The 12,784-nt window shown below is 39.8% G+C and overlaps 1 protein-coding gene across 3 annotated transcripts in view; it reads left to right on the forward strand.

The window, feature by feature from the left end:
* The first annotated feature begins 7,047 nt into the window (after positions 1-7,047).
* Positions 7,048-12,784, forward strand: part of SLC25A48 (solute carrier family 25 member 48) — a 121,500-nt gene continuing 115,763 nt past the window's right edge. For all 3 annotated transcript variants that reach the window (XM_069091881.1, XM_069091880.1, XM_069091882.1), the window contains exons 1-2: positions 7,048-7,453; positions 12,164-12,207. In XM_069091881.1, coding sequence (XP_068947982.1) covers positions 7,423-7,453; positions 12,164-12,207 — 75 coding nt within the window. In that variant the 5' untranslated portion in view covers positions 7,048-7,422. The remainder of the gene's footprint in view (positions 7,454-12,163; positions 12,208-12,784) is intronic.

Consider the following 12,784-nt stretch of genomic DNA (forward strand, 5'->3'; position numbering starts at 1 on the left):
ATAAATATTTTAAACATGGGCAATAAATAGTCTCTTTGTCCATTCACTAAAGCTGGAGCAAAATTCTGGGGATCTGATTCTAGCCCTGACTCTTTCATGGGTTTCTCAGTGATTGGACTTTGGACAAGCCACTGAAATTACTTTTGCTTGGATTGGAACTATCTTTTGTCCTTCCTGTACCATTGTTATTAGAATCCCTTGCATTTCTCACCCTCCCAGCCCTCACTCAAACTCACATATGTTCTATATGGTAAGCACACCCACAGAGGGATCCCAAAAAAGTGACTTAAACTCTCAGTGACCCACACAACTCTCTAAATCTGTAAGCTACAAAACAGATGACAATCTGCAGTGGTTGAAGAATTTCAATAGAACTAGATGTCTAGACAACAAAAAAAGCATCTTGAAGATAAAGACTGTGTCTAATTTCATCCTTCTGCCATAGCATTAGATACCTAGTTGTCATTGATAGATTACTTATTGTAGGGCAGCTAGATGATGCAGTGGACCCTGTGGTCAGGAGGACCTGAGTCCAAATGTGGCCTCAGATACTTATTAGCTGTGTGACCCTGGGTAAATCACTTAACCCTGATAGACTCCCCCAAAATAAATATTTATTGACTAGATGAATCAAATTTAAAATTCAAATCTCTCTCAAGTATGCACGTTAGGAGACTTAGAGTTGGAAGAGATTTAGAGTTGGAAGAAATTGTGTACAGTCCAATAGAAAGAACCCAGCTGGCATTTGGAGTTGGAGGAAACAGAATCAAATTCTAGCTCTGTTGCTTGAAACCTCTGTGACCTAGAACAAGTCAGGTTTCTTTATCAGAAAATAAGATGGGTAGACTATATGATCATTAAGGTTGTATCCAATGCTAAAACTATGATCTTTCTATGACCAATTCAACTTCCTCATTTTACAGAGAACTGAGGCCTAAAGAGGTTAAGTGACTTGCCCAAGGTCATTCAGCTTTTGAGTGGCAGAGCCAGGATATACTTTCTACTACACTATGTTAGGGTTAGAAGGAATATTTTAACTGCCACACTAAGCACACTAAGTGATGTGTTTATTACATATGTAGATATTAAGAAGACAGTTAAGATAATGCCTTTAGATTTGGTCTGATTATAGTTCAGAGTCTTTATAGAAGTGCTCTGTTCAGTTGTATCTTCTCATATAGATATACACATTCTCTGATTTCCATCCAGTTAGTTAACTCCATACAAAGTTAACGTTTTAGCTCTCTATCCATTGCACTGCCTAGCTGTGCATATATACATATTTATACATCTATATCTTTATATAAAATATACATAAATACATGCATATACACAAATATAAATATGTGTACTATACACATACCATATACAAACCATTATATATAACATGTATATAAACTATTATATGCATACCATATATACATATATGCACATGTGTATATATATTTTTTCCTTTAAAACTACATATAATAAAAGTTCATAGTTTCTTATGTATCACCCCTTCTGGGTTCATTCCCCTAATTCACACTAAATGCAAAAGGTAGGCTATTATTCCCAAGTTCTAGGGTATGCTATGAGTATTCATTGCCAAAACTACAGACCAAAAGTCCCCACCAGTGTGTTTCCTTTGTTTCAGAGTTGAGGAAATTGAAACTCAGTGAATTTAGGGCAGCTAGGTGGCACAGCGAACAGAGAACTGGCCCTGGAGTAGGGAGGATATGAGTTCAAATCCAGCCTCAGCCACTTGACACACTTACTAATTGTGTGACCTTGGGCAAGTCACTTAAACCCAATTGTCTTGCCTTCCCTCTTGAAAAAAAGAATTTATTATAATGATAATTATTTATAAGAAGTTTATAATAATATAATTACTATAATTTTATTATTAAGCCAGATACTAGCTTACTTTCACCCACTTTCTAACTCCCCTTTATGTGTGGTCTTTCTCCAATTATAAGGTAAGCTCCATAAATTAAGGGATTATCTTGCTTTCTTAAATTTGTATCCCCAGGGCTTAAAACAGTACCTGGCACTTCTCAATCTTTCTATCACTTGATAAATAAGTACTAAGACAAAACAGAAAGGCAAAAACAAGGTCTCTGTCCTTGAGGAGTTAATGTTCTAATGGGGGAGACAAAATATAAATCATTGTGCATACAAGCTAAATAAAATGTAGTGAAAAGTATCTCAGAGGGGATGCCCTAGCATTTGCATAGAGGGTACAGGGGGCTCTGGAAAGGCTCATTGAAGGAGAGGTGTGTGTGTGGATTGAACTGAATCTTGAAGCAACTTATGAAAGCCAGAAGATACCTGTCAACAACACTCATATATATGCATATACATATGTATGCACACATGCATATAAACAATATTTATGCACACAACATATTATGAACATGCACACATAGTTACATGTTATGTGTATATTATATGTATGTGTACACATATATACATATGTATGCATATATGAAGTTTTTCCTTCCCTCCCCCAGGGTGTTCCTTTTCAGGGCTGTGCTGGAAAGTGGCACTTGTTCCAGTAACTAGAAATCCATCCCTTCTAAACTTTCTTGATAATTTGATCATTCATAGACAGTCCCTGTACCTGGCAAGGTTCCATGTACCCTGCACCATATAGCTCCCTCAGCCCATCCATTCACTCCTCTCTCCGGGTTCTCCTCTTACTTTGTAACTGCACCTTATCAGTTCCCTTTGCTGCATCTTCCTTCAGCTCTTTCCCAATAAATGCAGGTGTCCCTCAAGGGTCTGTCCTGGGCCCTTGTCTCTTCTGTCTCTGTATTATTTTGCTTAGTTATTTCATCAGCTCCCATGAATTCAAATCCCTATGTAGATAATGCCTAGATGTATTTATTCAGTTCTAGTCTCTCTGCTGACCTCCAGTAACATAACACGTTAAACTCAAAATGTCCAAAACAGAACCCATTATTCCCCCCTGCCCAAAAACCCTTTCCTCTTCCCAGCTTTCCTGTTACTATTGAGGTCACCACTAGTTTTTCAGTCACCCAGGTTTACAACCTTGGTGTTATCCTCAACCCCTCACTTGCATTCACCTCACATATCCAAACTATCACCAAGTCTTCTCATTTTTACCTTCACATCATCTCTAGTTCACAACATCCCCTTCTTTCCACTCACACAGCTCCCACCTTGCTGTAGGCCCTTATCACCATTCCCATGGACTACTGAAGCCTTCTGATTGTCTCCCTCCTTAAACTATCTCCCCTCTTCAGTTTATCTTCCACTGATCTGCCAAGGTAATTATTCTAAATCCCAGATCTGACAAATCCCTACTTCATTGGATGCCTGTCTCCTCTAGAACCACAGTTTTCCATTTGACTTATAAAGTCTTTGATAATCTAGTCCTTTCCTACCTTCATTCTAGAAAGTCTCTGTATGCTTTTCTTCCTTCACTCATTCTGTGATCCAGCGATGCTGGCCTCTTTGCCATTCCTTGCACATGACACAGTATGACTTCTTATCTCTTGACTCCTTGCTCTTTACCTGGCTATTCCCCATACCAGGAATGGTCTCCTTCCTCACTTTTACCTCTTGGATTCCCTGGTTTTCTTCAAGAATCTCAATTTCTGTGCAAGGTCTTTCCTGATCCCTGCCCACCTACCCACTCTCTACCTACTGCTAGCACCCTCCCTTGAAGATTACCATTCATTTACGTTTTAAATACCTTTCACATACAATCTTTTGCATGTTGTCTCCCTTTTTAGAATGTTAGCTTATTGAGGGTTAAGATCTTTTTTTTCCCTTTAATTGTAGTCCCAAGAATTAGGAAAGTACCTGGCACATAGAGTCTACTTAATAAAATCTTGTATACTTAGAGGTCAAAGGCAAATATATTCTCATAAAGTTATGGTATCAAGGCTAAAATGGGAAAGTATGGTTTTGCCTCTACCCTTCCATGTCTTAAAAAAAGAACTCCATATTTCCTTCCAAATTTACTCCTCTACTAAACTTTTTTTCCATTTCTGTTGTAGGCACCTTGGTATTATTCCCTTTCATTCATCACATATGTGCAATCAGGTATCAGATCTTGCCACACTCCCTTCCTCACAGCATCTTTGCCAAGAAAACCACAAATGGGGTCATATGACTGAAAATGACTGAAGAGGAATGAGAGCAGGGATTAGAACCCAGGTTTTCTGACTCCAGAGTCAGCATTCTTTCCACTATATTATTTAAAATAAAGGATATATTTAATTGTTTTTTCTTTTTGGAGGGGGGAAGGCAGGGTAATTAGGATTAAGTGACTTACTTGCCCAAGGTCCCACGGCTAGTAAGTGTGTTAAGTACCTGAGGTCAAATTTGAACTCAGGTCCTCCTGACTCCAGGGCCAGTGCTCTCTCTATTCACTATGCCACCTAGCCACTCATTAAAAGACATATTTAAAAGGCAAAAATGAACAATGGAAATAAAGAACAATTTAATTTAAGAACTGGATCACAGATAGATATGCCAAATCTAGAAAGCTTGTCAAATATGAAAAGAGAAATTCAACAAAAACTTGGTCTCCCTACCTTTAAGAATATTAATAACTACCATCCCAACTCTAATTCTTATCATTATTATAAGATTTAATTCCTTTCATTATAACATATTGTTATACTGTATGGGAGTAATTTTAGTGGCTTCCTCTCTTTACTCACTAAATAGGAATATCAAAACCTGAATTTGTCCCTATTTAAAACTAAAGCCCTATTTTTTAGCATATGTTACAGCAAAAGAAAGAAGTAGAATCTCTTTTCTAATGCAACCCACTGGACTCACAATGTTGTTAGTTATAAGGATTGAATGGAAGAGGAAGCCACCATTTTGACAAAGGTAGTATTAATCTCCTCATATGAAATGATAAAGGTATTGCTGCTAAGATGCAAATGCATGAATACATAAGCACCCCACATGAGAGCACAGAAGGCCCTAAAGGATTCTTGACCACATCTTTCAGCTGTTCAATGTTGACTTGATTCAATTCTTTTGATCTTTCCTTTGGAGGCCAGAGAATACAATTCTCAATATTTCTGTTTCAGGTAGGATCTAGTTCAGATCCAGTTTTCCATGGGCTTAGATAATTGTGGATAGGGAAGCAGGTCATTCTCATCTGTGACCCTCCGAGCTGGAACCACAGGTCCTTCTAGCATCAGTGAAGACCCACCACCAATTCTCATCTGTGTGTAAGGGATCCCTGAAAGCAAATTTCTAGAAGTGCTACGTGTAGAATGAAATCTCTTCCTCTGTTATCCAAGTAGTCTGACGAGTTCCCAGGTTTTCTATACTGAATCTTCATTTCTTAGTGATTTCCTTAACTTTTGTGGGGTTTTTCATCTTATCGGTTGTTTGGAACAGTAGTTAGAATGTCTGGCTCAGGTCCTTTTCCAGTTCAGCTTCTCCCCCTCCTGGTTTTTATAAGTACAGCTAGTCACAAAGCAGGAGAAGTGAGCATTGATCTTCCCTAGGAAGGACCAGATAGATCGAATGGTATGAAAGGTGTATTCAAACAGCTCAAAGAGGCCTTACTCTCTCTAGGTAGAAAAGAACCATGTTCCAAACCAAGAAGCTACCTAGTTCATGGATGACGAACACTACTGGGGAAAAGCTCGATTCATGATCCTTCTTGGGAATACTCCTCTATTCTAGGAGAGGCAAAAGAACCTCTCCAGCCTTTTCTATCCAGAACAAGAACCTGGTAGGCTGCATTTGCTAGAAGAGGAATCAAATACCTCCAAGAGAATCCGTTTTCAGAGGCAAACAACTAGAGCAGTCCCACCTCCATGAAATACAGTGAGAGACCAGGGTTTTATGAAGTGATTCATACCTTTGGATCTATATCCCACTTCTACAAATGAGCAGGTAGATATATCATCTCATATTTATGTGGGGGGAGGTCAAACTTGATCTTAACATTCAGTTTAAATCGTTTTGTGGCTATTGTTTTTTAATTTCATTGCTGTGACCATCTGCTACACCGTTTTCCTAGTTCCTCTTACATTACTTTTCAGCAGTTTGTGTAAGTTTCACCATCCTTCTTTATTCATCAGGTTCATCCTTTCCATGAAATTCCAACAGAGATGATGAGAAGGAAGCACCAATTGCCAGAGCTAGCTCAGTGTTTGGGAGGCTTCAAAGAAAAGTGTGGAGGTGTGGAAGAAGAAGCAACGTGAAGACACTTTCAGGGTCTCTCTGAGGAACTTCGGAATTCATTATGAGACATGGGAGAGAGACGCTGACATGGGACTGCCCAGCATAGCGTGTCCGCATCAAAGAAGGCACTGCGGTCTATGAGCAAAGAAAAATTGCAGTAACTCATGAGAAATGAGAGACGCACACCTTTAGAGGCATCTCCACTGCAAATGTTTGTATGGAGTATTTGTGCCTTACCTGTAGTAAAGTCTTAGTTTGTCAGCCATAATCAGACACATTTTACCTTGACTCCTGACATAGTGATGTCATTTTGGTTAGCCCTCTTTCAACAGGAAGGACAGTAACCACGTACCCAATTTATTGAGCTATTCCCAAAGGCATAGATAACTACCTGGTTTCCAGCTTGCAACCTTAATTTAATAATAATACCAGTAAATATTTATACAAATGCTTTAAAGTTTCAAACTGTCTTGTTGGACCTTCACAACACCCCTCAGCAGTTAAGATTGGTGCGATTACTCTCAAAATGTGCTATTTTCCAAAGTAAACAAAAGACAGTATTTTTGTTCCATTAGACATCCAAAACCTTATGAACTTCCTGACCGCGAATCCATTAAAGGTAAAGGTTTTATTGGCGAGACTTTGACAATGAAGTCATTTCTGAAATTACTCCCTTTCCCTTCTAACCAAGAACAAACAAACAAACCCCAAAAGCCCGGAGCCAATGATTCCATCTGACGATTGAAAACCCCCAGCTTGCTGCCTTAGTAGTTCCTGGCCCCTCTGCTTTGAGGAGAGAGACGTGTTATTATCTAGTTACCGCTGTGCCACCGTCGGAAAGTGGCCCTGCGGACGCTTTCGTCTGAATTTCTCCTTCCTCATAGAACGCACCAAGCAGTGAGTGCTCTGTACCGGCCCTGCCCTGGCCACTGCTTGGGGCTGTGCGCTGTGCCTTTAAGATCCAGGGGCGTTCTTCAAACCCCAGCAGCGAGCTGCTTTGAGACAAGCTGTGGAAGAGGTGAATCCGACTTGCGCTGGGATAGCTCTGGGCTGCCCTTCGATTTGGACGAACTCCGGAGCGTTATCACCGCTGCTGGAGGCTGGATCGCTAACAGACAGCGCGTGCTGAGGCAGCTGAATGGGGCTTGTAAACTTCTGAAGGCTCCCTCCATCAACCCCTGCCACACATCTGCCCACCCTGTTTCTCTGCCCCCTTTTAAAATAAAGGTGAAGTTGGAACGGCACAACTAAATTATGGAAGATTTTGTGGCTGGCTGGATCGGGGGTAAGTTTGTCTTTTGGAATCTCCAGGGACCTAAGGATCAGCAATGGGGAGCAGGCAGGAGAATGATGTTATTGAACTCTGACCCTGAGGGGGGAGGAGAGCTGAGGAATCACTCTTATAAAATAGAACAGGGTGGGAGGTGGCTAGCAGATATGCATTTCAGAGCGAACTTGACTGAACATGCCAATAGGCTTCTGGATGTCAGAATTAATTTGTCATAGGCTCAGGTATTTAGATATTTATGCTCTGTGCCCACCCCTGCAGGGTATAATAGTGTGTTGTATCTTAGGAGGACATATTCCCCAACTTTAACCTTTAGTAAGAAAAAAGAAATTGGAAAATATTAAACTTATTTTTAAACCATTACTGTTTTAACCAAAATGCCCATATGTGTGGATTGACAGTCTAATTATTAAACTACTAGTAAGAGTCCTTAGACTGACTTTTTAAAATACACACCCTTTTATGACTGAACATACCTGATTGCCAGTGAGAAATCTTGATAAGTATGTGTTCTAACTCAGTTGAAACATATGACAGGAGTGTTTTGACAATGTTTGGTGCTGACTGCACCTTTATCAAGGGGTGGGGCTGCTGCTCTTCAGGATGACTTCTGAATTCCCATTTTATGGCAGTTAAGAGGAGGGAGGGAGGAAGTCTTCCCTTGGGAGACTGATGGAATTCAGGACAGCTGAGCAAGGATACGGAGTTGGAGCTAAGCATGAGATACAGCCCTCTATATCATCAGAATGAATTTGCCCAGAAGCCTTAGCGAGGAGGTAGCCACATTATCTCATTCTTTAAGCTGGCACCATTACTGAAATAGCTGGGAGTTTGGTCTGACATGAAAAAAGCCTGCAGAACATTCAGACATGTTTATTTCCTGTTAACTCTGAAAAAACTCTGCCTTTTCCCCATTTATCACCTCTTCTCCTCCACCCTCCTCCATTGCCATTGTTAGTCTTATTTAAACTTTTATTTTCTCCAGTATTTCTTCAAGACTATTCTTTGGCATCCTGTGGACCACTTAGTTGTCCTCATTTGTTCTCTTTCTTAAAATCACTATTCATTCAAGCACACTTGGCCCGATTCCCCATTCTTCTCCATGGCTCTGTTCCCCTCCAATAGAGGAGAAAGATTTTCCTGGAAGACACTCAAAAGGACACTAGGAAGACTGGACTCATTTTTCTGTGCTCTCTATTATTCACTAACATGACTCTCCTTCCTCAGTGATTCATTTACTTTTCTTCTGACTTGAACAGGTCTTTTCCAGCTCTTCTCTTATTTGGACCATGTCCTATGCTCCGATTTACCCTCACCCTTACTTTGTCACTTTTGTCTTCACTCACCTCATGAGAAGAAAGACCCGTTAGCAGGAAAGTGCTCCCAGACTGTACCACACACTGTGATGCCTCTGAGCAAGCACTCAGATTGCCCAAAGATGGTGTGCACAAGAGTGTGGGGAGTTTACGTGGAAGTTAAGGAAAATCACAAATGTAGAGCTGGAAGGGGCCCTAGTGGTCACGATTTTGCAGATAAGGGGGCTGAGGCACAGGGATGAGGAATGACTTGCCTATGGTCACACAGGGAATAAGTATCAAAACTGGCATTTAAAATCAGATCCATGTTCAGTGTTCTTCTCACTCTACTGTGATGCCTTCCTCGCTTATGCACCTGTAGCATATACAAGACATCAAGATAAGTATAGGAATTTTTAGGAAAAACCCCAACAATAATAAGAACTCACACTTTTGTGGCAAGTTAGGTTGTGCTTATGAACATCTGTGATGTGGCCTGGATTCTCCTCTGAGGTCCAGGCCCACATCAACAACTGCTTGTTGGACATTTCCAACTGGATATGCTCCAGGTATCTCAAACTTAATATATCCAAAATAGAGCTCGCTATTTCTTCAGAACTCACCCCTCTCCTACACTTACCTATTTTTGTCAAGGGTACCCACTATCCTTCCAATCACTAAGGTTTGCAACTTTGAAGTTTTCCTTAACTCCTCAAATCGTATAGCTTCTCTCTCCATGTCTCTTTCATCGTTCCCTCCTCTTTACTCACACCAATATTTCCTTAATTCAGGTCCTCATTATATCTGGCCTGGACTGCTGCAGTAGCTTCTTCATTATTCTCCCTGCTGCCGTGTTTTTCCTCTCTAATTCATCCTCCACATAATTGTTAAAATATTTCCAAAGCACAGGTCTCTGGCCATGTCACTTCCTGCTTCAGTAAGTACTAGTACTTCCTGTTACCTTCAGAATCAAATGTAAACTCCTCTCTTTGGTATTTAAAGTGCCTTTCTATCTGGACTCATATCCTCTTTTCAAATTTGTGATAATTTATGATAATAAACCCTTTACTCAGTTTAGTCCGGCCATATTGGATTTATTGTTATTGCACACAATATCCCTACATTTGGATGCCTATTTCCATGTCTTTGGGCATGCTGACCCCCATGCCTGAAATGTATTACCTCTTCACTTCTGTCACATAGGATAACTCAAAGACAACAGTGAACTAGTCTCTAACCTCAAGGATTTTGCATTCTTCCAGGGGGACAAAAGATGTATGTATATTAATAAATATATTCTATATTCAAAATACTTTTTTTAAAAAAGTGATTACAAATGGGAAAGAGCCTTACTTTAGCTTCTCTGTTTAACTTGGGGAAGGAAAGATTTGTGAGGGACATGATAACTGACTTTAAGTATTTAAAAGTATTGAAGAGCAGTTATACTTGTTGACTTGGCCCTAAGGGGAAAGTTATGGAGAACCATCTTTGAGTTCAATGCAAAAAAGCATGGATGTGGGAGATGAAATGTCATGTGTGAGGAAAAGATTCCAGTTTGGCCGGAATCAAAAGTGCATAATGGGAAGTAATGTGCAATCAACCTGAAAAAATATATATGCAGAGTTTTAAATGAATAGCAAGGTACTTGTACTTTATCTTCGAGGCCTTTGGATAGAGGAATGACATGATCAGTCTTTTACTTCAGGAGCATCAATTTGGCTCCACTGTATGGAGGATGGATGAGAGAGAGGGAGTGACTAGCAGACAGAAAACAAAACAAAACAAACAAAAAAAAACAACTCAAAGATTTTAACAATAGTTCAGGTAAGGGGTGATAAACATATGAATTGGAGTAGTTATGGTGAGAGTAAAGAGGATAAATATGTGACATATCATGGAAGAAGAATTGATAGAACTTAGGAGCTGATGGATTATGAGGTGTAAGAGAAAATGGAGACTTTTGGTTTACAAACCTTAGTGTTTGGAAATATAGGGTGTCCTTGGGAGAAACAAGGAAGTTAAAAGGATGGTTTAGTTTAGGAGAAAGAAGGTAATAAGTTCTGTTTTAGATATGCGGAATTGGAGGTACCTATGGGACATTCATGTCCAACAGGCAGCTGGAGGTACAATACTGGAACTCAGGAGTCATCGCATAGAGATGATAGTTGAACCTATGAGAGTTGATGATACAATTAAGAGAGAATGCCAAAAGAAGAACCAAGACTGAACCCAAGAACATACCCAAGCACGGAGGTCAGGATAAGGATTATGAGCAAAGGAGACAGAGAATGATTGGTCAGGGAGGTAGAAAAAGAATCAAGAAAGATCTTTGTCACAAAAATCGAGAGAAAAGAGGATCCATATTTAACAACAAAGGATGTCGGTTCACATCCCAGGTCTGCAAGTATCTTATCAGAGGATCACAGAATTTAAAGAGCTACAGAGATCATCCAGTCCAACACTCTTATTTCACAAATGAGGCTCAATGCAGAGATTAAGGTTTATTAGTAGTGTTAAAAGGTATTATTTTGGCTTTGAAGCTATTTCACTGATGCCACATGTAAAGCTCTGATGGAGTCTGAAGTGTGGACATGGTGTGAGGAGGAGAAGTCTATTCAAGTTAACATGGTTAAATGGGAATGCCTTTGTTTTGTATTTGAAGAGGTCATATACAAGTCAAGAATTTAGTGTGTAACTACTGTATGCTAAAAAGCTGTACTGGGTAAAGAATGCAAAGGCCTCCTCTAATCATCACTCCTGTCCTCTCAAAAAAATAAAATCCTGAAATAATCCCTGCCTTCAAGGAAGTTATGGACTAAAATAGGGAGAGACACAAATAAACAATGTAAAGAAACAAACTAAAGATGGAACTAATGAATAATTGCGTTTATAAAGAAAATGCAAAGTGTTTTTGGCTGGTAGAGAACTAATATTTAGGGTCCCTTTTGATGAAATCTCCTTGATTGGAGGTGGGGGTAACAATATCCCTGGGGCAAGGGAAAACTCTTTCCTTTGACTTTTCAAAGTCCCAAATGGAGGTTGTAAGTTTTACTATGTGTAGGAAGCCATCTCCTAAAAGAGAGCAATGATGTGTTAATTTTATCTGGCTCTTCTTCGTCACACCATCTATATAAGTAATCCATATTCATCATCCTTTAGGTAGGATTGCTAAAAGTTAGCATAGGGGTAATTTCATGGCTTTTGCTTTATTCATGTTTTCAATGGTATTTGAAAGCTACTTGTGGACTGTAAGTGTGAGACACTTTAGGATACAGATGCCTCTCCTTTGCAAAACTTACATTTTGTTGATTTTAGGAAATCAATCCTGATCTGATTTGTCCTTCAATGTTGTGAGTTAAATGGGAAGGAGTCAGGACTCACCACATTGTGTTGTTTTTCTTTTCATCTACAGGTGCTTCCAGTGTGCTTGTGGGTCATCCTATGGACACAGTTAAGGTATGGAGGATGCAGTTCCCCATGGCCATTTTGAAGGGTAAAAAATAACTGCTGTGCTCGATATGACTCTTACTGACCTAATTCTTTCTGGTGCCTCTGAGAGGTATGGGTGAGGTCTGGGGTGGGTCCCACTGCCCCTTATAGGGGCTCTGATCCAGAATGTCTCCCTGTAAGAGTCAAAGAAGTGCACTGTCTAGAAGTTCTATTTCCTTTCTTGGGAATTCTCAAGTTGACTTTCAACCCCTTTCCAAAATCATTTTACAATAGAAGATCATAGATTTAGAGTTAGAAGGGACCTTAAAAACCATCAAATACAACCCCTCATTTTACATATGGAGAAATGAAGTGGTAAGGTTAAGTGACTTGGCTATGGTTACACAGTGGTAAGATTCAAATTCAAGGCTTCTTGACTCTGAAGCCAGTATTCAACTACACCACCTAGACACCATGTTATTGAAGAAGATCTAAGTGGGGACATGAGAGAACTATCAAGGAGTAAGCAAGAAGAAGGACACTGGAGGTACTTCTGATGAAAGAATAGTCAGTGTGACTGATTTTTGCAAAATTTAGGAAATGT

This window comes from Petaurus breviceps, unplaced genomic scaffold (assembly GCF_028583685.1).
Source record: "Petaurus breviceps papuanus isolate PSGF00001 unplaced genomic scaffold, PetGlider_PUasm1.0 189, whole genome shotgun sequence".
NCBI classification, from domain to species: Eukaryota; Metazoa; Chordata; class Mammalia; order Diprotodontia; family Petauridae; genus Petaurus; species Petaurus breviceps.